General features: G+C 35.7%; 1 protein-coding gene across 1 annotated transcript in view; it reads right to left on the bottom strand.

Annotated features, from left to right (window-relative positions):
- dclk1a (doublecortin-like kinase 1a) overlaps positions 1–27,731 on the bottom strand; it is a 119,850-nt gene extending 92,119 nt beyond the window's left edge. The window contains 2 exon segments of the mRNA XM_056466704.1: positions 24,715–25,058; positions 27,354–27,731. Of these exon segments, the coding sequence (XP_056322679.1) occupies positions 24,715–25,058; positions 27,354–27,711 (702 nt within the window). The 5' untranslated portion in view covers positions 27,712–27,731.

Consider the following 27,731-nt stretch of genomic DNA (forward strand, 5'->3'; position numbering starts at 1 on the left):
AACAATAATAATTCGCACAGTGTGAGCCAGCCTTTATTTATCAGGGGTCGCCACAGCAAAATGAACCGCCAACTATTCCAGCATATGTTTTACGCAGCGGATGCCCTTCCAGCCGCAACCCAGTACCGGGAAACACCCATACACTCAGGTTCACACACACATTCATACACTGCAGCCAATTTAGTTTATTCAATTCACCTATAACGCATGTCTTTGGACAAAACAAAACACTGAGAAAAACACAAAACATCTAACATTATGTAATAATAACAGCAACAATCTTGATTGATTTTATTTGGCTTTTGTATCTCATCAATAAAATTTCTCTAAATATTGACATTTAACGAGGAAATTTAAAAATTTTAACAATCAACTCACTCATGCTGATATTAAGAGATTCGATTAAGTGCGTAGTCAATATTAATGAATCATTTAGTGATGTCAATTGATTAATCCCGATTCATTGCTTTCAAAATAAAAGTTTGGTTTTACATAATACATGTGAGTGTAATGTGTTTATTATGTGTATATAAATACAAGCATATATTAAACATGTTAGAGTTTGCAAGTTCTCCCCGTGTTGGTGTGGGTTTCCTCCGGGTGCTTCGGTTTCCCCCACAGTCCAAAGACATGCGGTACAGGTGAATTGATTAAGCTAAATAAAGAATAAAGAGACTAAGCCGAAAAGAAAATGAATGAATAATTAATATTAGACAAAATATTTTATACATATAACATACATATAATAACAAAATATAATGTAATGTAATATAATATAATATAATATAATATAATATAATATAATATAAAATATAATGTAATGTAATGTAATATAATAAAATAATAATATAATATAATATAATATAATATAATATAATATAATATAATATAATGTAATGTAATGTAATGTAATGTAATATAATATAAAATATAATGTAATGTAATGTAATGTAATATAATAATAATATAATATAATATAATATAATATAAAATATAATGTAATGTAATGTAATATAATATAATATAATATAATATAAAATATAATGTAATGTAATGTAATGTAATGTAATATAATATAAAATATAATGTAATGTAATGTAATAATAATATAATATAGTATAATATAATATAATATAATATAATATAGTATAATATAATATAATATAATATAATATAATATAATATAATATAATATAATATAATATAATATAATATAATATAATATATGTAAATACAATCGTGATTAATCTTTTGACATTGCTATTTAAATTAAATATGTAACATTTCATACAAACAACACAATTTTTCAGTGCAAAACGAATAAATAAATAAATAAGGGTCCAGAGCGGTGGTATATTTAGAAGAAAATAGGACTGCTTGAGTAAAGAAGACTGATATTAATGCCCCTGATTTCTTGGCTTTTGTTTTGAGGTTTTGGCAGCAGATGCATATTAACATGATTTGCATGGAGAGCTCATTTGCTGAGCGCACACACACACACACACACACACACACACACACACACACACACACACACACACACACACACACACACACACACACACACACACACACACACTGTTTTTATGCCCAAACACAAGCTGTCAACACAAAGTTTACACACATACACACACACACACACACACACCTGGCAGGAGTGACTCAGCAAAAGCAGCAGACCTTCGAATCAGATCAGATCTCCAGCAAGTCTGACATGCGTACAAGAGGATGGAGGAGCTCAAATCTAAACAGATAACTGCTTTTTTTTTGAGGGGGTGTTTATTTCCAAACACTGCATTTGTTTTTGTTGCGCTCGGTTTAAAAATGAATTATACAGATCCGGCAGGAGAGCAAACATCCTCACAAATCCTCATTGAATGCAACACTCAAACAATTAATCTTGTTTAAACTACTTAATCATTTTCCTTTAGCTTAGTCTCTTATTTATCAGAGGTCACCACAGTGGAATGAACCGCCGATTATTCTGTCATGTGTTTTACACAGCGGATACCCTTTCAGCCACAACTCAGCACTGGAAATCACCCATACATTCTTACATTCATACACTGCGACAAATTTAGTTCATCAGTTCACCTATAGCGCATGTTAGGGCTGTGCGATTAACTGAAATCGTATCAAAATCGCAATTTGGACATGCGTGATTTCTAAATCATCTTACAGCAGGTTTTTCTCGCAGTATGGTAATTGAATCAATCATAACGCAGCATGCCTAAACAGAGCGCAAGAACAGGAGACTGAATAGCCTGCGTATACAGGAATGATGAGTTCAGCACAGGAGAAATTGGTGCCAAAATAGTCAACACCTGTGGTGTGGGATTAAGTTACTTTGGATACAGAAAGGCTGATGTATGGCAGAATATTCATATATTGCATCTGAAAGCGTGTGGAAAGCATGGACATGCTTTGCAGTCACTCTTTTGTCATTGCTCGGTGACCATCAACCGTTTTCTCAGAGGATGAAAAACTAGCAAAACACTCTCAGAAATAAATGTGCGCGAGCTTTCACTGAGGTTGTAGCTTTTTAAAAGATACACGTTTGTACTCTAAGGGTCCATATTAGTACCTTAAAAGTATATATTAATATCTAAAAATTTTAAGATGAACACTTTTGTTCTTTGTAGGTACTAATATGTTCTCTTGAGGTATTAATATGGACCTTTCAGGTACAAATTTGTACCTTTTGAAAAGGTTCCACCCCAGTGACAACTCGCGTACCTTTATTTCTGAGAGTGTATGGAGAGAATTAAAAAGCACTGGGTGTTCGGGTGTCTTGTGTTTGACTGAGGTAACTGAAATGTGTATATTCCATACAAAGTATGAAGCTAATTGGTCAGTTCTTGTTACGTTACGTGCAGCATTCTGAAAAGTTCAATTTAAAGTTTGTCTGAAAAGAGATGTTTTCAGCTGGGAGCACCTGGAATTCACGCACCTCCATTGGAAATAATGGACTTGTGCACACAAAAGACGCGATGTGAATGGCCTATTTCACGTAGGCATCACAAAGAGGTCTATGATCTATGCATGACAAAACAAATCTGTGAACATACACGCAACTACTTCTGATATTTGGTCAAGCAGAACATTGGAGCCCAACTTGAGTTAGAGGGCACGCACGCGTTCACACACAGACATACACATTTGTTTCGCCTTAGGTCCAGGGCTGGTGCATCCTACAGGCAATACAGGCGGTCGCCTAGGGTCCCACATTACTTGGAGGGCCCCACAAAAGCTGCTATTGGGTATTTATTGTGAAAATAAGCATTAGGACAAGTGTGTACGTTTAAATCATAAACAGTGTGCATTGCGCAATGGAGAAACCCCATTAAAGTGATACAATTCAAAACGACGTTGAGAAAAAAACAAAAAAATCATTTAATTAAAATAATAGCTCTGTATAATATACAAATCTGAAAACGATAATAAATACACAACAACAGTATGAATAAAAGCAGAATATTAGAAACATACCGAACAGCACCACACTCTATTTTGCATTACACCGCACACAGTCAGCTATTGGGTGAACTAGAATGACGAAACGTATTCCTACACAGCCACATATCTCTCCAAATTGCTCACGTTCTATATAAATCCGAAAAAGTCTTAAGTAATATAACATCAGAAGTGTCGTTGCTATTTGTAATCTATCTTAATCGAATTTTAATTTGAAATGAAATGGCGTCCAATCGGCATCTTTCCGGAGCCGAAATAAAAGAAGAAAAGAAAAGCAGAGGAAAAAAGCAGGCTCAAAGTAATGTTCTGTTATGCAACATACATTATTATGTAGAACTTAATAACAAGCTTATTTATTTAAATGAGTAAATATTTTTACATCTGTATTATAGGTTATATATGTTACAGTTAATAAAAATGTATACACTTAAATATTAAAATTAGAAAAATTTTTTTACTAAAAATAAAATTTTTTATTAAATATAAAAATATATATATTAAATTATTAAAATTATTTTTACACCAGTGGACCCAATTTTTTTTTTTAATCTCGCCTAGGGCCCCTCAACCCTACAGGCCGGCACTGCTTAGGTCTGTTCTGGAGACAATTTGTTACAGCTTTACTAGAAGATTTTTATTTTATGTCTGTTTTGGATACATGTTACAGTCTTTGATAAATATCTAATAGTTTTTCTTTTTTAAATTTTTCAGAATCACACTGTAAACACAGATTCAGTCTCTCTGTGACAAAATCGTGACTAAAATCGAAATCACAATGTTGTTCAAGAAAATCGTGATAGGTTTCTTTGCCCATTTCGCACAGCCCTAGCGCATGTCTTTGGACTGTGGGGGAAACCGGAGCACTTGGAGGAAACCCATGCCAACACAGGGAGAACATGCAAACTCCACACAGAAATGCCAACTGACCCAGTTGAGGCTCGAACTAGCGACCTTCTTGCTGTGAGGCAACAGTGCCCTTTGGCCCAATGTATTTTTGGTTATTACCAAACATATCCCTTTGCAAAATTAGACTTCTTTTGTGATCCAGGGTCACATATCTAAATATAAACTGCTCTAATAAAGCACAGCAGCCCTATTGCAGCACATTTTTTACTAATGCAATTGACGAGAACATTACTGTAACCCAGATTAAACCTGCATCTTAGATTGGGCTGTTAATCCAGATTTGGATTTGAACTCAGCAGGAAACAAAGGAAATTCTGCTGACTGAATCAGTTGCATTAAACGAGGCCATATGCCAAAGGCGGGATATCTGGCCATTTTGTCAGACAGGAGGCTAAACAGAGGATAGAGGAGCCGAAGAGGGGGCAAAACGGCCCTCCAGACAATAGAAAGCTGTTAGACACTGAACGGCATGGCTAATTAAGCACGGTTTACACATGCAATGAGGTGGAAAATCAGCTACGTCCATATGACAAACTGCAGGACGACAACCGACACATGAGTGATTGCTGATTACACGCCTGCTATGTCTCCGTCTCGGCCTGAAACATATGCTGGAGGTCACTGAGAATGGCTTGAGTATGCGGGACACGTCTGCCTGCTTATTTATGAGTGTGTTTGTGTGGCTTTATGTGCAAGTGTGTGTCAATATAGGCTTAACAGATAAGAAGAAGAGAGCCGTGTCCTAAACCACTTACCCTACGTCTATACCTCTCGGACTGAACTCTACATACACACACACACACACACACACACACACACACACACACACACACACTAGTGGCCACAATGACGTCACCACGGATCAGGCTGTTACTTAGCAACTGGATCACATCGTCATAGAAACTGTTAAAGGGGGTGGGGGTGGGGGGGGGTGAGTTGATCAGTTTCTTTGGATGGAGAGATCATAAGCGAGCAAAAAAGCATGGATAAAATTAGCTCAAGTCCTGCCCTCTGTGTGGAAACAACTGAGAGAGTTCTTATAGTGAAGAAAAGGTGCCAGATTGTCATGGATGAACAGAAATCTCCATGCGAGGGTCTGCGGATGATGAACAGCACACTGTAAAACCCAACAGTCAACTTTATCAAATGAAATGAGTGGAGTTAACTCAAAATTGACTGAAAGTTAATTCTACTTATTTGAAAAGAGTTTTGAACTCAGTGTTGAAGGTAATGAGTTAATTAAATATCTCATTACTTCAACTTAAATGGAGCAAGTTCACAGTACTCATATAGATTATTTTTTTTAGCTCAAATGGTTTGTAGCAATCAGTTTCCTCAAACGGTTTGAGTTGACTTAACCTATTGGATATTACAGTACTCAGTTGGTTTGAGTTCTCTTCATTTATTGGGTTTTACTGTGCTCAAATTGCTTCGTTTACTCAATTGGTTTAAGTTCACAGTACTTATTAGTATTAGTTTTTTAACTTAAACCATTTGAGGAAACCGATTGAAACAAACCATTTGAGTTACCTTTGTTAACTTTTTGGGTTTTACAGTGTTGTTAAAGTGGCCCTATTATGTGTCTTGGAATATTAACTGCTGTTTGTGAATGTAAAAATCTGGAAAAGTGGATGAAAAATAAAGCCAATTAGCATAGATGCCAACCTTTTGTTTATACAAACTCTCAAACCTTTTTTTTTTGTTGTTGTTTAAATTCAGCCCATATAAATAGTTTGTAACCACTTACCTGAAACATTTTTAGTAAATCCAATGAATAATTTTTTATTCATCATTAGTGAAAAGTAATTAAGCAACTCTGGTGGAGTTAGTAAAGATTGCATTGATTTTACTATGATTTTTCTGTGTCCGGTGATGAAATGGAAGAACTAGTAACTAATAATTGTTTTTTTTTTAAATGAATTTAATTGTATTACCTTTCGATTTCTAAATATGTTTGGTGTCTTAAATATTATTTTAATAAATATATCTGTTTAATAAATCTGTTTTGTTTAAATGCATCAAAATACATTGCCTATATTCACTAAGAAATGGATTGAAATATTCATTTTCAAAATGCGGTGTACTCAATTATGCTAAGCACTGTGCATATGTGATATTTTACCTTATTATTTATATACCTTTTTGTGTATAATTATGGTGTTTAACCCTTGTTTTCCTGATGATTTATTGCTTGGTGAACTGCATCAGTGCATGATATCAATTTTTATTTTTGTTTATTTTATATATTTATACAGGGACAATGTACCACATTGTTGTGCCAGAGTTAGCTATAAAGCTAATTTACATCCGTAGTCCCTGCGGGCAGGAAGTTGTAACAAGTTTAACAGCAGATTAAAAAAAATAGTACAATATACACTTACAGAACAATACATCATAGTCAATAAAATCAAATCAGATCAGTGGATGCACATTTGATTTTCTTTACGCCAAACTTTAAGGACAGTTTTAAAATGATTTAAAGTGGTACTCTCTTTAATATGCACTGGTATTTTATTCAATTTTTCTGCTGCTCTGACAGAAAAAAACTGATTGTCCAAAAGCAGTTCTCGAGTTTAACTGAACAATCACCTCTAACCGATGACCTAGTCTGTCTTTCACTGTCCTCGCAGACAATATGGCATGTTATGTATATCTATATGTTTTGATATTATTTATGTTGTATTTACTGTGTATTTTCTGTCTTACCTAAGATGAACCTAATAAAGCAAAAAAAAGAAAGTATACCATGAGAAAATGAAAGTGCTTTTCGATCTTGAACGCATGAAAGCCTACATCAAGAGACCTCCGAAACTAAACAGGGGCCGGTTTAATTATGTATTTCAGCTGGGCGTTCTCTTTGCTCCCATCTGCAGCATTGCACCACAAGCAGATCTCTGAACCTGTGCTCTTTTAGTACCAGACATTTCTGGAGGAAAAAAACCCCACAGAGACTGAATCCAGGTCAGTGGCTATCTGAAGGGAACATGATCAGATGTGGCACAGAAAGCGTTTGTAACTCTACACGCGAAGCACCTGAATCAATCAATAAACAAGTGGTGGGTGTCCATGCAAATCTTGCCACCACAACACTATGGTGCTCTGAACAGTTGGTAAAGTGTCGCTATGTGGTTCCAGCTGGACAGTAGGCGACCCGGATCACAAAAAAACTCATCCTACAGTTTTTATTTGGGTGCTGTGAATTCAAATCTGCTTTTAAAGCTAGTTGAACTAAACTAGCATAAGGGTGGAGATGAGAATGGAAAGTTTTGTGAGTGTTTCTTCTGACGATGAGCAAATCAGGCTGTGTTGTTCACACTTGGGACATTTGGTTTGATTAAAACACACTCTAGTGCGATTAGCTCAACTGAATAAGTGAGAACGCAGCCATTCGAACCATGATCATCACATTACAAGTGGACTGAAACTCTTTCAAAGGAACTCTGGTGTTGTATTAATGAAAAATAAATGAACAGATCATTCAGATTTGGATGTATCTATCGAAATCAAAACAGCACGGCAATTTCACTTTGTATACGATTTGTATAATTTAGCATCTGAAAGGGATGTGCATGCAAATGTATGTTCAGTAAGGACAGATACTAAAATCAGGGAAATCATGCCTTCTTATAGCATTTTTTATTAGGTTTTTGTTTAGTAATTCCTATCGATAGTTGCTCAGAAGTGTCAAAATGTTACTTGTAAGGTTAGTACAGTGAGATTTTTTAATGGTCTCATTGTGGGTGTCTTTTGTTTGTTTTATGTTTTGTTTTTAGCGGGGTTACTTTATGAAAAATGGATATTACTACTAAATACTTCTCTTTTTGTTTAACCAAAAACTACTTGCATAAAATCTAATCTAATCTGAAGATAATAAAGTGATACTTCTATTCAAAGGTTTGGAGTTATTCATTTTAAATATCTTATGATCACAGTACTTCCCAGTGTTGGGTTGGGGCCGGAAGGGCATCTACTGCATAAAACAGATGCTAGATAAGCTGGCGATTCATTCTGCTGTGGCGACCCCTGATTAATAAAGGGACTAAGCTGAAAAGAAAATTAATGCATGAAGGATCACAGTAAAAACAGTAATTTTGCTAAATAAATGAGCAATTTAAAAAAGTAACTTTTCTGTCTGTCTATCAGTCTGTCTGTCTGTCTGTCTGTCTGTCTATCAGTCTGTCTGTCTATCAGTCTGTCTGTCTATCAGTCTGTCTGTCTGTCTGTCTATCAGTCTGTCTGTCTATCAGTCTGTCTGTCTGTCTGTCTATCTATCTGTCTATCAGTCAGTCTGTCTATCAATCTGTCTGTCTGTCTATCAGTCTGTCTGTCTGTCTATCAGTCAGTCTGTCTGTCTGTCTGTCTGTCTGTCTGTCTGTCTATCAGTCTGTCTGTCTGTCTATCAGTCTATGTTGATCAGTCTGTCTGTCTTTCTGTCTTTATGTATGTCGATCAGTCTGTCCGTCTGTCTATCAGTCTGTCTGTCTGTCTATCAGTCTGGTTGGCTGTCTATCAGGCAGGATGTCTATCTGTCTGTCTGTTGATCTGTCTGTCTATCAGTCTGGCTGTCTATCAATCTGTCTGTCTGTTGATCTCTGTCTATCAGTCTGGCTGTCTGTCTATCAGTCTGGCTGTCTATCGTGCTGTCTGTCTATCTGGCTGTCTATCAATCTGTCTATCTGAGGATCTGTCCGTTGACCAGTCTGTCTGTTTGTCTAGATGTCTGCCTTTTGAGCAGTTCTCTCTGTCTGTCTATCAGTCTGTGTGTCGATCTATCAGTCTGGCTGTCTATCGATCTGTCTGTCTGTCAGTCTGTATGTCTGTCTGTTGATCTCTCTGTCAGTCTGTCTGTCTGTCTATCAGTCTGTCTGTCTATCAGTCTGTCTATCTGTCTGTTGGTCAGTCTGTCTCTGTTGATCTCTCTCTCTATCTATCAGTCTGTATGTCGATCAGTCTGGCTGTCTATCGATCTGTCTGTCGACAGCCTACTTAATAATATTTTGCAAGAGTTCACACTTAGCTGGTGATTGATAACAAAGCTTGTTTGACATGCTGTCCTGTGAGATCCTTGAGTCCTGGGCTCCCTCCCATTTCATCAGGAGAGTCTGAGCTCAGGTAGGTCTTGAGAGTTCCCCCAATTAATTCGCTCTGCCTATTCCTTGATTATTAGGGGTTGCCACAGTGAAATAAACCACCAACTATGCCAGCATATGGTTATGCGGTGAATGCCCAGTACTAAAACACTCATATACAGTGCCAATTTAGTTTATTAAATTCACCTACAGCACATGTCTTTAGACTGTGCATGAAAACCAGAGTACCCAGGGGAAACCCATGCCAACACGGGGAAAATATCCACACAGAAACGACAACCAACTAAACTCCACAAATTTCTCACAAAATCCCACCAGAAATGGAGAATAAAAAAAACATGCTTAAAAATGCATAAAATCTGTTTTCCCCATATGCTCTCTCTTACCAAAACCTGATTCAATCCATACTTCACATCCTACAGTAAATCTCCAGAGAACATACAGTCTTGTGATATAGGAAGATGTAATAAGGCCTCGATTTACTGTCTCCGACCTCATTATACAGGTTATCAGAAAGCTACCATGAGACTCAGGCGAAGACCCAAAAACCCAGATCTCCTGTCATCCTGAGCTTTTTTCCATTCATTCACATTTCGAGTCATGAGGCTTGCATGCAACTCACACGCATTCAAGCATCTGACGGCTATTTTTACAGGCAGAGACAGAAGCAGATGTTGGTTCCATCACAGTGAAGACATCCAGACATGTTGTCAGCTATACTTCACAAAAACCATATGGGCAACAGAGGGAAACAGAGTTGTTTGAGTTGAGGCATTTATTCTGAAATGAATTCAGCCACACTTTTCTGACAGGCCATAAATGACAGCCAAATCACTGACAGCATGCATAAACACACTTCATTTTCATCTCTACACATCCTCCCATGTGAATAATCAGATCGCAGTACTTCTTTGCATTTATAATAAGCTTCTTCACTAATGAATATAGCTATATTCAATTAACTCAAGACCACTTCACTTGATTTATTCACCTTTTTTAGGGGGGATCTATAGGAAAGTGGTAAAACTACACTGTAAAACATATCTGTTAATTAACAGTCTCTGTGTTTTGTGATTCACATGTGTTTTGAGTTTATTTACAGTTGTAAACTGCATTATGGGATGTTGAGCTCTGCTCTGTTGACTTTTGATGTTGAAAATTCAACTCTTCAGTTTAACAAAGTGACTTTTATTGACATTTTAGTGGTTTTAAATAATATAAGAAATAATATATAGAGAAATAAGCCTGTAAAACAGGGGTGCCCAAACTTTTTTGCATGAGGGACAAAAAACTAAATATCATTGAGAGCCGTGGGCCGAAGGTAAATATACCAAACTACAGTATATTACATTAAAGTTGCCATGGATGATATCCTAATTTATTTCATCATATTAATATAATAGAAAACATTACTTTACATCATATGAACTAATGCAGTATAACTTGTTAAATGATAACACATTGCAATAAAAACATAAACAATCACATTTATAACACAGTGGAGTTCAATGCTAAATATGCTAGTCAAGCAGAATCTGCCTTTGACTTGGTTTGCCCACCAAAGTCTCAGCATTGTCGGGCGACAGTATGTACATTTAAACAAAATCTGGTTAATTTACACCACTTTATTGAAGCATTGGTCACACTTTACAATAAGATTCATTAGTTAATGTTAATTAATGCATTTACTAACATGAACAAACAATGAACAATATATTTACTACAGTATTTGTTCATGTTAGTTAACGTTAGTTAATGAAAATACAGTTGTTCATTGTTAGTTCATGTTAACTCACGGTGCATCAACTAATGTTAACAAGCATGGACTTGGATGTTAATAATGCATTGGTAAATGTTCAATTATGATTAATAAATACTGTACAAGTGTTGTTTATGATTAGATCATGTTAGTAAATGCATTAACTAATGAACCTTATTGTAAAGTGTTTCTGAAGCATTTAATTTCAGTAAGCTTTTATTAATAAACCAATCAAACAAAAAGGTTACATAAAATTTGAATTGACAATTTCCAAACCATCCCCATCGTTCTCCCTTTCTTGGGCCAAATTTTGTATTGTAATATCATTTATTTTCCTTCGGCCTAGCCCCTTATTTATCAAGGGTCCCCACAGCCGAATGAACTGCCAACTTTTCCAGCATATATTTTACATAGTGGATGCCCTTCCAATAGCAACCCAGTACTGGGAAACACCCATACACTCTTGAATTTACACACATACACTACGGCCAATTTAGTTTACCCAATTCACCCATACCACATGTCTTTGGACTGTAGGGGAAACCGGAGAACGCGGAGGAAACCCACACCAACATGAGGAGAACATGCAAACTCCACACAGAAATGCCAACTGGCCCAGACAATATATCACTTTAAACTTTTAAAAATGTTCATGAAGGTCACCTTTATTTTATTTCAAAGTTAAGAGTTGTTGGAAGAAAGATCAACAACGATTCAATAAGGCGATTCAAAAGCATAAATAAACAGCGACAAAAAATGAATCACAAAATACTGAAAACTGCTAATTTACAGATATTTTACAGTGTAGAAAATGAAGTCAATGTAAATATGCTGCTGTTGAAAGATAATGCTCATGTTTAAAAAATATGTATTTAATTAATAATAAAATCCTTTTCCATGTGATGTCACTACATTTTTTGTTTCTTTTTAAAGGGTGTATTCGCAATATTTTTCCTATTGTTTTATAATTAAATAATCTGTAATGTAAAATAGTCTTAAATATTAAAATAGTTTCATTTAACAATTATTTCTGTTGGAAACACAGAAATAACAAGAACACAACTCTACTTTAATGTATGACTTACTTTATTTCACAGGAACGATATATTTCAGGATAGTAGTTATTCTAGAAAATCAACAAATACTTAATAATAAATAAACTTAAATACTTCAGAAATAAAAATGACTTTTATTCTTTTATTTGTACCTTGTTATTATAGCAGGGATGAAGAATATTGCACTTTTGTCAATCTTCTTTTGGCTGAGTTAATGCCAACATGTCTGTTATTTTTTAGATGTGTTCATTTAGGTTAATTTACAAAATCTTAAATCTTTAATTCTTAAATCTTTAATCTTATTAATGTAACAGCAGCTCCTGAACAAATTTCTCATATGGCAGGATCTAGGACCCAGCGTGTGGCCGATTGTGAAGGTTAAGTGTACAATTTAAAAATGTTTTAATAGAGCAGCTATACGACATTATTGGTGTCAAATTCAAAAAGTCAACTCTTTTTTTCATGTATGCTGACCGATTTTTACAAGACTAAGTATTTTATCGCAAAACTTTATGTTATTTGTGTATTCGTACTTTTGTTTCATATTCTAATGTGAAGAAGTCGTATTACCAGCTGGGCTTTAGGACCTGGGGGGGATATTAGTCAGAAGAGAGTTATTCTGTACTCACATTCGCAGTTTCAAGTCGGTAATCAAAAACAGTTCATCTAAATCTGTTATATTTATAATAATATTTTTATAATAAAAAGTTTACCTGATCTTTCTAGAAGTGCTACAATATCAAACTAGCAGCCACACCCACTTATTTACATGTCACAATATACATGGAATTAAAAAAAGTCTATTACGATTGACCGATTATTCCACGGTAATAATAAATACCATCATACCTGCCAGCCCTACACTATCTGAAATATGCCATACATTTACAAACTTACTTTAGACCGCATTTTACGTTAGATCAAACTTGACTGAAAGCAAAAATCATTTTTTTTTCTCTCACAATACACAAACAGGTTCATTTACATAGATTAACGCAACAAATAAAATGCTAAACATGTGGGTCTACTCAATAATATTCTCCTTCGGCTTTCTAACCAAAGTCGCTCAGCACAGTAAGGGTTCCACATTCAAAAATATTATTTTATGAGCTTATGATATTATGAGCTAAATAAACACAATTCCATAGTTTTTTTAAAATTGTTTAATGTTCGATCCACTTAAATTTGTTAAAACGATTAGGTTAATCAATTTGTGTTGGAACAACATGAAGGAATTGTGTGGAGCGCAGCACTTCTTACAGTGCACACAAACCCGACACAAATCGTTAGTTGGCAAACTGAAGTGGAGATATATATATATATATATATATATATATAGTTGAAGTCAGAATTATTAGCCCCCCTGTTTACTTTTTTTGAACATAAAAAATTTAAGTTGCCCCAAAGAAATCTCAAGAATTGTATTGCTCATTTTACATACAGTAAGTAGCTTGAACAAGCCTCAAAATCTGTTTTTTTTTTTTTGATACTTTCCTTCAGCTTAGTCCCTTTATTCATTAGGGGTCGCCACAGTGACTTATCCAGCATATGTTTTACACAGGTGATGCCCTTCCAGCTGCAACCCAGGACTGGGAAACATCCATACACACTCATTCACACTCATACACTACGGCCAAATTAGTTTAGTCTATTCACCTATAGCGCATGTCTTTGGACTGTGGGAGAACCGGAGCACTCAGAGGAAACCCCACGCCAACACGGGGAGAACATGCAAACTCCACACAGAAACACCAACTGACCCAGCCGGACTCGAACCAGCACCCTTCTTGCTGCGAGGCGACACTAACCACTGAGCCACCATGTCGCCCCTTTGCAAAAACAACACAAGCCAAATATAAAATGGCTGCAATGACATAAAGCACACACACAAAACTGTTTTGTGTTAGACACTAAATGACTTCAAGACTCCAAAGCAAACAAACAATTGCGTCAGAAAGTCCATTAATCATCGATACAGTCAGATTTACTTTTGTGACGCATCAAAAGAGCAACAATAATATTAGTATAAGCTGCGTCCACACCTGGATCCTCCATTCAAACAGAAAAAAAAAAAACAGGAAATTGTACTTCTTTTATGGCATTGTTTATTGTGCACCTGAACTTCCCCGCTTCATCTTCTTTTTTACCTGTAACCCACAGGGATCTCTCTATTATCTCCTTTTGCTTTCTCTCTGTGTCTCTGCTTGCTGGTTTCTCCTGCTTTTGTATCAGGACAAAAATCTGTGTGCCATAACCGTGTCTGGCCAGGCTTGTTCATTAGACGGTTCCCTCAGGCCCAATCGATCCTGTGACTAAAAATAGCACTAACCGTAATGCTCTTACTTGATCTGGATGGTGACCAGGGCTTTGAAGCTTTACTCTGTAACCACTGATATTAAGAGTAAAAAAAGTCTGAATTATTAGCCTCCTGTATATATTATTTCCCCAATTTCTGTTTTACAGAGAGAACTGATTTGTTTTATCTTTGCCATGATGACAGTACATAATATTTGACTACATATCATTCAAGATACTAGTATTAGCTTAAAGTGACATTTAAAGGCTTAACTAGGATAATTTACGGTGGTCGAGAGAGCTAAACGTTCTGCAATTTAAGAAAACACATGCTAATAACAAAAAACGCCAACAAATTGAGAAAAGATCTTTATCTGTTTGACAGCATACATGCTGCATATCCTCACAACGTGTGCACATTAAAAAAACACACTGCATTTCACAACAACACAAACTAGGGCTGCTCGATAAAAAATCTGACATTGCGATATGTTGTTTTGCTGCGATATGAATACAATTTCGCTTGATGGTTTGAATAGCTCGATTTGAAAAGATTACATTCATTTAGATCGATTGGGATGACCAAGTCATTTTCTAAGCAGTGCAACTGTCTAAAACAGAAATGGTAGGGCCCGCGGGCCAAAGTTGGCCCATTGTAACCTTTGGTTTGGCCCGCCATCCCATCTGAAAAGAGAGGGAGAATGATGGGGAGTTGGTTGGGGTGAATGTCTTTGACGGAAATCGTTATTTCGAATTAAATGTATACCCTTTTGTTTCTTTGTATAATTGAGGAGCTGCAAAACAGCCAACTAAAATTAAATGTTTCATATGAATCAGACTTTAAAATGTAAATACTGTCACTTGACAGCTAGAGGACAATGCACAAGACATTGGTGAGCAAATCAAGGCAAAGGCAGGAGCAGCTCGACTAGTGTATTCAGTATTGAGCTCTATTGTGTTATTAATGGGATTGTTTATGTTTTTACTATAATAAGTTGATTATAAAATGTAAAAAATTATACCGCATCATCATTTAATACGTTTTAAAGCAACTTTTTTTAGCTATTTTTAAATAAGAAGCAAACAAATGAGCAAATTTAATGTAATCCGTAATGTATTACGGTTTTTAACTTCGGCCCACAGCCCTCAATCAAGTTTTATTTGAGGTTTAAGTTTATAAGAAAACGTTTGGGCACCCCTGCTCTAAAACATAACAAATACAAGCATATATAAATACGAGCAAATTGTAAAAATGTACAGCTCCAGGGAGTATAACAGTATTCAAGGACAAAAATCTAACATAAAATAACATGGTTACCATCATTTTATAAATAATTTATGTTTAAATAATATTTAATATCTTTCTTTTAATCTTTAATAAACAATCTAATCCTGTGATGTGAATATTGTGAATTCATACATTGCGATATCGATGCTACAACGATATACTGTTCAGCCCTAATGTAAACAAATTAATAAAATAAGCTGCACTTTCTCACCGCGCAAACAAACTACAAAAATAGGCTGAATTTTCTCACAACACTTGCAAAAAGAACAGAACACAGCGGAAATGTTTCAAGGAGACCCAAAAACATGACAGATGCTGCTGTGCTGTGACTATAGCTGCATCCGAAATCGCCTACTACTCAGTAGGTACTGCATTTACATGTAGTACTCGGGCGTTAGAAAAGTGCGTTCTATACAGTATGAATGTGAGTAGTATGAATGAAGATCAGATTTTGTCATCGTCACGTGACCTACCCGCGTCAATTGCGTCGCTTTACTCCCATTCATGAATTTTCTCGTGGTGCATCATGGGATAGTGCATCGGATATGCACTTTAGAAGCTTGTTGGAAGTAGTAGGTCATCAGGGTACTTCTCGCATACTGTTTTTTTTTAATTCTATGAATTCGGACACACTCCTCGGCTTGCATGCTGTTTTAAGCATACTATATGTAGTATTGAAGTATGCGATTTTGATCGCAGCCTATTGCTCAGTGAAATTGTAGGTGATCTTTGAAAGATGAGTTTTTTTGTTGCTTATTTTAACATCCTGATTTCCCTGCCTTTTGTATTGCATTAGCCTAAATAACTATAACCTACAGTAGTGAGTTTTTTTTCCCTCTCCGCTGTCGCCACTAGCTTGCATGGTCCGGGATCTGTAGAGCTGCGCATTGTTGGATTTGTTCTTCAGTATTTGGACTCTCAGTAGTGATTATTAAACCACACTGAACTGAGCTCAACTGAACTGAACTTAAACACTACAAACTGAACTACACTGTTCCTATTTACTGTGACCTTTTATGTGAAGCTGCTTTGACACAATCTACATTGTATAAGCGCTATACAAATAAAGGTGAATTGAATTGAATTGAAAAAGTAAATAGCCGGGTCTGTCACGTTTTGTGGTCCCTTTGAAACATTTCCATTGTGCTCCATGCTATTTGAAAGTGTTTGAAAGAATTTGCAGGCGTTTTTGTAAATAGTTTGAGTTGTTAAAAATGCAGCGTGTTTTTTTTTATGTGTTTGTGTTGTGGAAATATGCAACGTTTGCAAATCTTTTTTTTTTGTAAATGCATGTGTTTTCTTAAATTGCAGCACATCAAGCTTTCTTGGCCACTGTATTAATTAGGCAAGTTAGGTTAATTACGCAAGTCATTGTATAATGATGGTTTGTTCTGTAGACAATCAACGTTAGGGTCTATAACACTAACCTTAAAATGGTTTTAAAAATTAAAAACTGCTTTTATTCTAGCCGAAATAAAACAAATAAGACTTTCTCCAGAAGAAAAAATATTATAGGAAATACTGTGAAAAATTCCTTGCTCTGTTAAACATCATTTGGGAAATATTTGTAAAAAAGAAAAAAACTTCACAGGAGGGCTAATTCAGTACATCCATTTCATTCAATATATATATATATGTTCCTTAATTCAGCTACTCTAAAAAGCCAGTAAATCTTCCTCTGCATGACTGCAAATGTTTGCATTTCCAATCTAAGCTCTTGTTTTCCACACTGAAGGTGATTTAGAGGCCTTTTCAAATCAAAAAGATGAAGTTTGAAGATGCGAGATATTGGCAGAGCCGCCGGCACAGAGATCAATGGAGAGCGATGCAACAGATCTGTGTGAAGATTAATTAGATTTTAATGAATTTCAGCCAAATGGGGCCTCCTTATTTGCATATTTTCACCTGGCTGAGACACTGAGAGATGTGCACATACAGTCAAGGTTATTAAAGTCAACTCAAATTAAAACTGTTAAACTAAAGTTATTTTAGTTTGATCAAAACAAAATGAATACAAACTATTATTGAATTATTTTTAATCAAATTTAAAAAGAAAAACAATTATAAAAACAACAATAGTTACTTAATGATAGTAGAATAAACGTCCACACTGAATAAACAGGACTCAGAATGTAATTTTATGCTTTTTGAATGTGTAAAATTGTAAATACAGGGCACTGGATTATAACTAGTGAGATTTCATGTTGAATTCATCGTATCAATTGTCATTTCCTTGTATTTGTTAGTGAAATGTATGTGTATACTGATTGCTTTTCAGTGGATTATGACTTCAAACATATTTATAATTTAGGGAATATGCATAAAATATTGAAGATTGCACATTAGTTCTAGGTTACTAATCAAATATGCTAACTGAAATCTGTGACTTCTCTGTAACAAAAGGTCATGATTCTAACATGATTCTCAAACCAAGCATCAAACTTATGAATTTCATGCATCTTAAATTGAACTTTTTAACATTAAAATTAGACAAACCAAATACATATAAATGCTTTTAATTACTAGTGCTGGGCAAAGAGTAAGAGTAATCGCATCCAAAATAAAAGATTTTTTTGACATAATATACATTTATACTGTGCACATTTATTATGTACTGTATATATACCTACACACACGCATGCATATATTTGAGATGTTGATTTATATTTAGATATAAATTATATACAGTTGAAGTCAGAATTATTAGCCCCCCTGAATTATTAAATACGATTTTTTCCCCAATTTCTGTTTAACGGAAAGAAGATTTTCTCAACACATTTCTAAACATAATAGTTTTAATAACTCATTTCTGACAGTAAATAATATTTTACTAGATAATTCAAGACACTTCTATACAGCTTAAAGTGACAATAAACAGCTCAACTAGGTTAATTAGGTTAACTAGGCAGGTTAGGTTAATTAGGCAAGTTATTGTATAATGATGGTTTGTTCTGTAGACAAATCGATAAAATATATAGCTTATAGGGGCTTTCACCAAATTTTGACCTTAAAAAGTTGTTTTTTCTTTCTCCAGAAGAAAAAATATTATCAGACATACTGTGAAAATGTCCTTGCTCTGTTAAACATAATTTGAGAAATACTTAAAAAAGAAAAAAAAAATTGAAATGGGGGCTAATAATTCTGACTTCAACTGTGTATATATATATACATACATATATATATACATACATACATACATACATACATACACACACATGCATACACATATTGATTATTTAATACAAACTTTTATTTTGGATGAAGTTAATCACGATTAATCTTATCGTGCTCTACCAGCACCAATAATTACATTTTAAAATATTCACTTTTCACTCATTGATATCATGATAATGACATTTTATAAAAAATTTATCTGTTAAGTGCAATGGCTAGACTGAACCTGACTTTTTTGCTCTTTCTGAACAGAATTTTAAAAATAAATAAGAGATAAGAGGATACATTCTAAATGATTTTAGGATTATAGGAGCTTAACAAAAAAAAACTTTTATTTAAGGTTTATAATGCAAATCCAATTAGAACCACTTGTTTGGTGAACAAAGCTAGTTTCTCATATGATACATCCACTAAATGACATTAAAAGAATTACTTTACAGATTGTACTGTACAAAAATCATCCAAACATTTGCATATCCTTATAATAAAATTACGGAAATTAATATTAAAATTAAATAAATATGTATTTACTCACATTTACATTCATAAGTAAATAGAATATACTCATCGGCTCAGAAATCTGCAGAATTTCTACAGGCACAGATTCCGTGTGGGCCTAATTAGGATGTAAATATTAGTCAATTGCATAAAATATTGTAGATTTAACATTAGCTATAGATTACGTATCAATAAACAAATTAGCTCAATTAGTTCTGTGAATTCTTTATTAAAAAAAAAGGGTCAAATTTCCTTCCTCTGAAGCACATGATGCTCAGTCTCAAATCAAGCAATGAACCTGATGCAACTTAATCTTTACCTTTAGAAAGAACAATTGGACACGCATAAAATAAATGTAAATAAACATTGAGTCCAATTTTATCCTTATTATATTATTAATTGTAAAAACTGTAGATTAAATCAGAAAAATGACAAGTGATCTTCTGAACTGCTCTTTATATTTGTGGAATTAATCGACAATTACACGTCAGCGCACGTCACGGCCTTCTGTTCTTCTGAAACGGCACGAAAAGGTGGGAGGACTTTAAAACGAGAGCAGAAGCCTGAGTTATTTCTGTCTGTGTCTCTCTTTTTGAGTGTGCGTGGGCAAAGACACAGATTCCCATTCATAAACCAGACTAGATCTGCCATAAATCTTGCTGCGGGTTAGGGGGAGATTTCTGCTGCAGCGTTCGCAAGTAATGAGACTTCATTATTTATAATTCAAGGCTTGCGGGATGAATTCATTTCAGAGATTAAATAACAAGAGCCACGCTGCTTGGATGTTGCCCCCTTTTCTTTTTTTTCTAGAGAAGAACAATTCAATGCACCTTTAGGTTTGTGTTTCAGTCAACCGATTACCATCAGATGTTGATAAGTGAATCATTTCTGACATTTCTGTTTTGCTAGCATGTCAGTTTTCTGGGGCACCAATGTAAGATCTCTCTTTCATGTTTCTCTTTCACTTTTTGTTTCTTTTTTAAATATTTCCCAAATGATGTTGAACAGAGCAAGGAAATTTTCAAAGTATGTCTGATAATATTTTTTCCTCTAGAGAAAGTCTTATTTGCTTTATTTAGACTAGAATAAAAGCAGTTTTTAATTTTATTCAAACCATTTTAAGGTTAATATTATTAGCCCCCTTAAGTAATTTTTTTTTCTGATTGTCTACTAAACAAGCCACCATTATACAGTGGCTTGCCTAATTACCCTCACTTGCCTAGTTAACCAAATTAACCTAATACTAGTATCTTGAAAAATATCTGGTGCCGTGACCCGAATAGGAGTGAGGTTTAGGGCAGTGTAACGAAGGTCAGAAAGTTGGAGTTGTGTACGTAAATCTCAATACCCAGGCCTTAAGAGGTGTGTTAGCAACTAATGCTAAAGACTGTTTTCTTTAATGTCTTCAAAGCATGTCTGTCTCCCATGCTTAGTACAATACATCTTATACAACTCCACCTCACCCTACACTCCTCTCTTCCCCCTTTTTGCACTGCTATTTGTTGTGTACAGTTATTTTTTTTACTGTAACTTCTTGTTTAGTGTGATTTGTATTGTACACATACATTTACAACATGTTTGCACTGAGTAGTGAGATGCATTTAATCCCTTCGCACATGTATATAATGTACATTGTATATGTGTACAGTGACAATAAAGGGCATTCTATTCTATTCTATTCTGGGTCAAATCATATTCAGAGCAGTGTGAGTATAAGTGGAGGAGTTTAAGGTACACTAAGCCATTTTTGCAGATCTGATGTTGCTATTTAAAAGCATCAAAACAAACACGCCCATATGGGTAATGACATGACCTTGCCCCTTTTTGATGTTTCACTATCATTAGTGTTTCCATCCAAAGATTCTAATTAGATTATGTGCAAAACTAGAATATAACATAAAACATTCGTGAATGAAGCACCATTTCCATCAAACGAATCAAAGACAACAAATGGATACGTCCACCTCACTTTTAGAGACAGACCATTTCGAAAAAGATGATTAATAATTATATGAACGTATGATACACCCCTGTCTGGAGGTAATAACGCTGAACCACTTTGATGACAGACTTTGACTGGTTTGCCTATTAATGCCGTCCCATTGCACCTATTTTTGTAAATCACATGATCTGTTAAAACAAAATCACATGACTTTTTTGATGCAATGCTAGAAGCAATTTGGTAAATGTGTTTCCATTGTAGTTTATACACAGTTTTTCTGATTAAAATTTTATTTTACATGTTTTATGTGCATCTTGATGTTTCCATTAAGCATTATTTTAATGCCATACTCCAAAATGCACACAAAAATAGGTGGATAGAAACATAGCAACTAATAGACACACATCTTACTGCTGATTGGCTGCAAGTGTGTTTTGAGACTTGGTCTAACATTGGTCAAAAGCATTTTTCAAAAATCACTTTTTAGGGCTCTTTCACACTGACAGTGACCTGATGTAGAAGTTTCAGATTTCAGACAAAACTGAAAAGAGCTGATCCCCTTTGGAAAATATCCATGCAAAGTGGCACAACCCACTATTCAGTTCGTATGTCATCTTTGACCCGTAAAATGAAGAAGTGGGAAAGGGTCTTAACATTTTGGTGCTGTGACCCAGATGGGAGTGGGGTTCAGGAGGGTGAGTGTATAGACTAAACACATGAGGGTCAGAATATATTGCGCTTGTAATAAATTCAATCATTGGAGTGGTATACACTCGCTGCATGTGCAACCGTGGCAACTGTGCCTTGGGGGACTGGATAAACGGCATAAACAAAACAGATTAGAACACATGCAAAAGTGACAATGGATGCCTTTGTAGACTAGAGATTATGTTGAGGTCAGAAAGTACCCTTGTTTATACAACTCCAGCATGACAGAAAACAAAGACATTCTTATGAGTTATAAGTATAACTTGTGGAAATAAAAATTGCTCATGGATGTGGGCCTGTGTGTTAAGTATACGATAAAATGCAGCACAATCAAAATTAAGTATAGTTGGGACTTGGATGCCAACAAATAGAAGCTGTGCAAGTAAAGAGGGTCCTGTATTGTGCATTCTTTAACAAAAAGTTTGTCTTTTTGTGGCTTGAAAAAAGTATGTATCCCAGCAGGCACACATTGTCATAAGACGTTAATATTAGGTTAGATTTAGGTCATGACATTGGGTGACCAAAATTCAACGTCTAGCCAGCGTCATAAAACGTTATTTTGATGTCCAATAACGACGTCAAATGTAGTTGATATTTGGTTGATTTTAGGTTGAAAAGTGACTAAAATCCAACGTCAAGCCAACATCTTAAACCAATGGCATATTGACCTCAAATACTGACATTTATTCATCAGGTATGCAAACCAAAATCCAACGGCTGATAGACGTCATAGTGGCAACATCCACACAACATCAAGCTGTGTCATCATTCAACATTGATATTTGGTTGTTTTTAGGTTATGCTTGAAAGTGATTGGGAGTATTTCTACTGTATGTTGCGCTGCTTCTACTGCCGAGACTTACTTTAAAAAATGTAATTCTGTGTCATCCCAACCAGCTCTGCTGAATCTGAATCTTTGGTTAACAATGAGGGGAACATCTGGACCTCTTCTACTGACCAGGTTTTATGTGTCTTTTTCTTACGGTGGTATAAAAATGGCCTAGTCATGCAAACTTTATTTAGATAGTGGGTTTGGTGTCTTATGTTCCAAATTCAATGACGCTAGCAGGCCTGGACAATTAATCGTTTCTAAACCGAAATCACAATTTGAAAGTTGTGACTATTTCAATCAAATATGTTAACAAGCACATAGTTTTGTACAGTTCGTGAGCGTATTATCCTGAACAGTGTGAAAAATGTAACACAATCTAAATGTAAATGTTTTAAAGGTTTTTTATATAATTATAAATTTTATATATAATTCATTTAACTGAATTTAAAATACTTTGGTGAATACTTCGTTATTTTCTTAATTTGTCATGACAACTGACAACTTTATTGGAAAAAATGACAACAATCTTTAAGAGATTTTAAATAAACACAACCATAGTGTAGCGCACTTTGTGATTATGCTTGGTCTTTCTTTGGAGCCATTAAAACCCTCACATCAAACCTGTAGGTCTTTTATGAAATGGTATAGCAAATCACATTTTAAAATCACAAAATTGATCAAATAAATTGCAATTATATTTTTTCTCCAAATCGTGCAGCCCTAGACGCGGTGATCAGCAGTGTGTAAATGTCAGGTTTGGTTAATGCAGGGGTGCCCAAACTCAGTCCTGAAGGGCTGGTGTCCTGCAAAGTTTAGTTCCAATCTCATTCAGACACACCCGGGCTAGCTAATCAAGCTCTTCTGCTGCGGTCACACAGCGAAATTCTGTTGTATGGTGCTGCAAAAATGAGCGGGATCAAACAAGATGATTAGACATTTAAAAAAAACAAGCGATTGGTCCATATTTAAAATTTCTGTCCAGAGAGGTCATGTTTTGATCTTTGATTGGTTTCATGCAGTCAAGTGATGCAATTTTGCAGGTCTGAGTTCACCAAGCTTGAACTTTGCAACGCAGCGAACTGCGAAACTTGTTGCACGAGCTTGCGTTTCTGGTCTGACGCATTCGCATACGAATAAATGGAAGTCTATTGGGAGAAAAGTGCAGTGTGACCACAGCTTAACAAGGCTTTCTAGAAACAACTTGCAGGTGTGTTGAGGCAAGTTGGAGCTAAAATCTGCAGGACACCGGCCCTCCAGGATCGACTTTGGACACCCCTGGGTTAATGGGATGGATTGCCTGAAACATCACCTGAAGTGGCACTAGGCGTGTTCAATGCAGTAGAAAAGTGCTTTAAGTGGTGAAGCCATGTGAAACCCTAAAACTTCACAACCCCAGGCTCAAAAGCCACACTACACAGTCTAGCATTATGCATACTAGTTAGGCCCAATCCCAATTCTACCCCTTAGCCCTTCCCCTTACCTCTACCCTTCGTTTTGTGCGTTCGCGTAAAGGGGTAGGGGTTTCCCAATTCTCTTTAGCTTAAAGGCATAAGGCTAAGGAGGAAGAGCTGGATAGCCCTTGAAACCTTTTAGTGTTCTTGCCTCCCATGTTGCTCAAATCCTGATCAGTATTCAACTAGATACCACTCATCAAGTAACATCAAGATTTCTTAAAATAAATAAGCATTCCTACCTGTTTTCCCTCAAGGGTGTAGATCCTCTTGACAATGCCCGAATCCAGCTTTATAGCATCTGTAATGTCAGTGAGCACTTGTTCAAAGGAGTGTGCCGTCTTCTTGTTGAGCAGGATGCGAACCGCCTTGCGTGGCTTCACTCCGCTGCGGATGACGGTGACCAGTTTGGGTCTGATGAAGTCTTTGCTCTCTCTAAACTGCGGGCCTGATTTGGAGCTGGCTAGAGACGTGGGGCACTTGGTGGAGCCCAGGGCCCTCACATTTACGGACCAGTTAGGGTTGACGTTGTTGGAGTAGTCAACTCTTTTAAACGCCTCGGTGGAACCGCACACATAACTCTCCCCTAAAATGGAAGAACATGGTGAAATGGTACAGTGTGTGATATTTGACAGCTTTACACTGAAAATGACGAGTCTATAATGTTTATTTTTACAGGAAAGTCCTGAGGCAGTGTCTGGCACTTTTCACTCTCGATTGAGCTGTCATTTCTGTTACAAAAGCATTGATTTTCAGTCATCCAGACTTAAATGCTCATCACTGAGTGCCCCAAATTTCATCACAACACATCTACTGCTCTAATTTTAAATATAGGAATCAAAATGCATTCAAGGCACTGTGATGTTTCAAGCACTATTTGTATCTCTCATAAAACAATATGCAATGGCTATTTAGATTATTTTGTAGTTTGATATCCTTAAGAGCAGATTAGATGAAAGAAAATGTCTACCTAGCAATTGTTTACATAAACGACCTTATACTCAGTGTGCGAATTATACAGTACATTGACGATCGGGGGGGTCAACTTTTTTGGTGATGTTAGTTTGTGTACATCCTTCAGTGACTCAAATGTATGTGTTTATTTAAATTACATCTACTTTATTCCTAAAATGGTTTTAAGTTTCCAGTGTTTTGTGGTATAGTCTATTTAGTGTATTCCCACCTGGAGTGCATTTCCCAAACAACGACATAACTCGCGGCTGAACTATCATAGTACGATGCATCGTTTGGGAAAAGAGCGATGTAGTGACGAGTGTTTCCCAAAACTCGTCGTTTCTCTGTAGCAGATCCATCATTTGAACCATGTTATTTATAATGTAAAACCCCCATAATGACGGGGTGGAGAAACTACGTCTTGAGAGAAAACTCGATAATTTCTTTGTGCAAATTATATTGCTTTACACGCGCACACACACACTTAAAAAAACTCCAATATTAGTTTTGATAAAAACATGCACTCGCTTACTATATCAATTGAAATATATGTAAATGGCACATAAAGAGCCTTTGTTTCCTTTACAAATATTATTGAGAACATTACATACTCTATTCTAAAGCATAAAATCACTTGCAAAAGCTAACACGTATTCTAATATCATATATAAATCATATAAATAAATAAAGAGGTTTTTTATTAGAAAATGGAAATCAATATTTATTATTAGAAAATTAAAACAAATCTTATTTTAATAATAATATTAATGATAATGATTACTATTATTATTTTTAATAAGTAGGATATTATTTATTTATTTATTTTTATTTTTTTGTAAAGTCTAAGTTTACAATGACACATGCAAACCACTGCAGAAATGTTCTAACCAACAGGCCCATGTCATCTACAGTACAGATACTTAATAAATAACCTATAATGACTTTAATGCTTTATTGTTAGAATATCCTAAATGAATAGGGCATAGGGGGATAACTGAGACTAGAACACAGCCAGGAACTATGCTTCTAGCCACAGCTCCAGAGGTGTAGTTGCATGCATACAAGTATGTGACGCAGTTTGCGAATGTTTGATGGAAAGATGGATTTGGGAAACGCCAAATCAACGAACTATGTTTGTAACAACAGAACTTGCGACCTTAGTTGGCTAACGAGTATTTTCGGAAACGCACCCCTGATTAGCTATGCAAACAATGCATCTAATTTGAAGTTACTTTTAGGCAACATGTAGAAACAAACACCTATTTCATGAGAAACCTCTCTAAACCTGCTGGTTTCAGACTGTTGAATGACTTTTTTCCTTGCATGGACTGATTGGCTTGAATATGCATTCACAATGGTTCGTAACAATATACTGTTTAGGGGTGGTCAAAAGGATGTCTATGATTTGTCATTATTAAGATTATTATTTAAAATACAGATTAGAGTGAACTTTTTTCTCAGTTTGAAAGGGCTGACCCTCCCAGGTAACTTGTTTCGATATGCTTCAGCGGGGATTAAGGCTTAATTAGGAGGGTCAATCCCCAAAAAAGTGAGAATTATGACAAAAGATTTATTTTTGGTTGAGCTATAGCTTAAAATAGGCTAGAGATTGCTTTGTGATCGTCAGAAACACTGTTAGCAGTATGACTTAATGTTGACATGTCATTTGATGCAGTTTAATAGAGATTTAAATATATTTAAATGAGCTCTACATGTGTGATAAACAAAAATAAGCTCCTTTTTTCTAACTTATTGACTACTGAGTACAAAACCTACCAAACCTGAACCGGAAGCGATGCTACCGGTTACCCAAAATATTGAACTTCGCAGCTCAGTCTGCCAAATGTGTTGATTGACAATGATCAACTAAAAGAACAGCAAAACAACACTGTTTAAAGTCGTGTGTGGTCGACATTAACCAACTAACCTTCCACCAGCTGATCTATGTTGGTGATTTTTTTGTTGCCATCGATTGAGTAGATAATTCGCACCCCCTGCGGGAGGTTGACGTTGTCGGATAGGGTTCGGGTCAGGTCGGCCAGCAGAGCGTCAAAGGTTCTGATCCGGTCCGATGAGATGGCATACACGATCCCGTTGAAATATCGGTCACCATTGCGGTAAAAGCGCACTTTCTTCGCCTTCTTCTCGGAGCTGAGTGTTTTGAGGGTCCGCGTGCGGTAGAGGCTGCAGTGGGCGCTGTGAGTGGGGCTGAGGAGCCCGTTCGCCCGGCCTGCGCTCCGGCTGTTGCGCTGAAGTTTGTCCCGCTCGTCGAAATGCTCCTCCATGTCGTCCGGTCAAATTAGGG

The sequence above is a fragment of the Danio aesculapii genome, chromosome 10 (assembly GCF_903798145.1).
Source record: "Danio aesculapii chromosome 10, fDanAes4.1, whole genome shotgun sequence".
In the NCBI taxonomy this organism is placed as follows: Eukaryota; Metazoa; Chordata; class Actinopteri; order Cypriniformes; family Danionidae; genus Danio; species Danio aesculapii.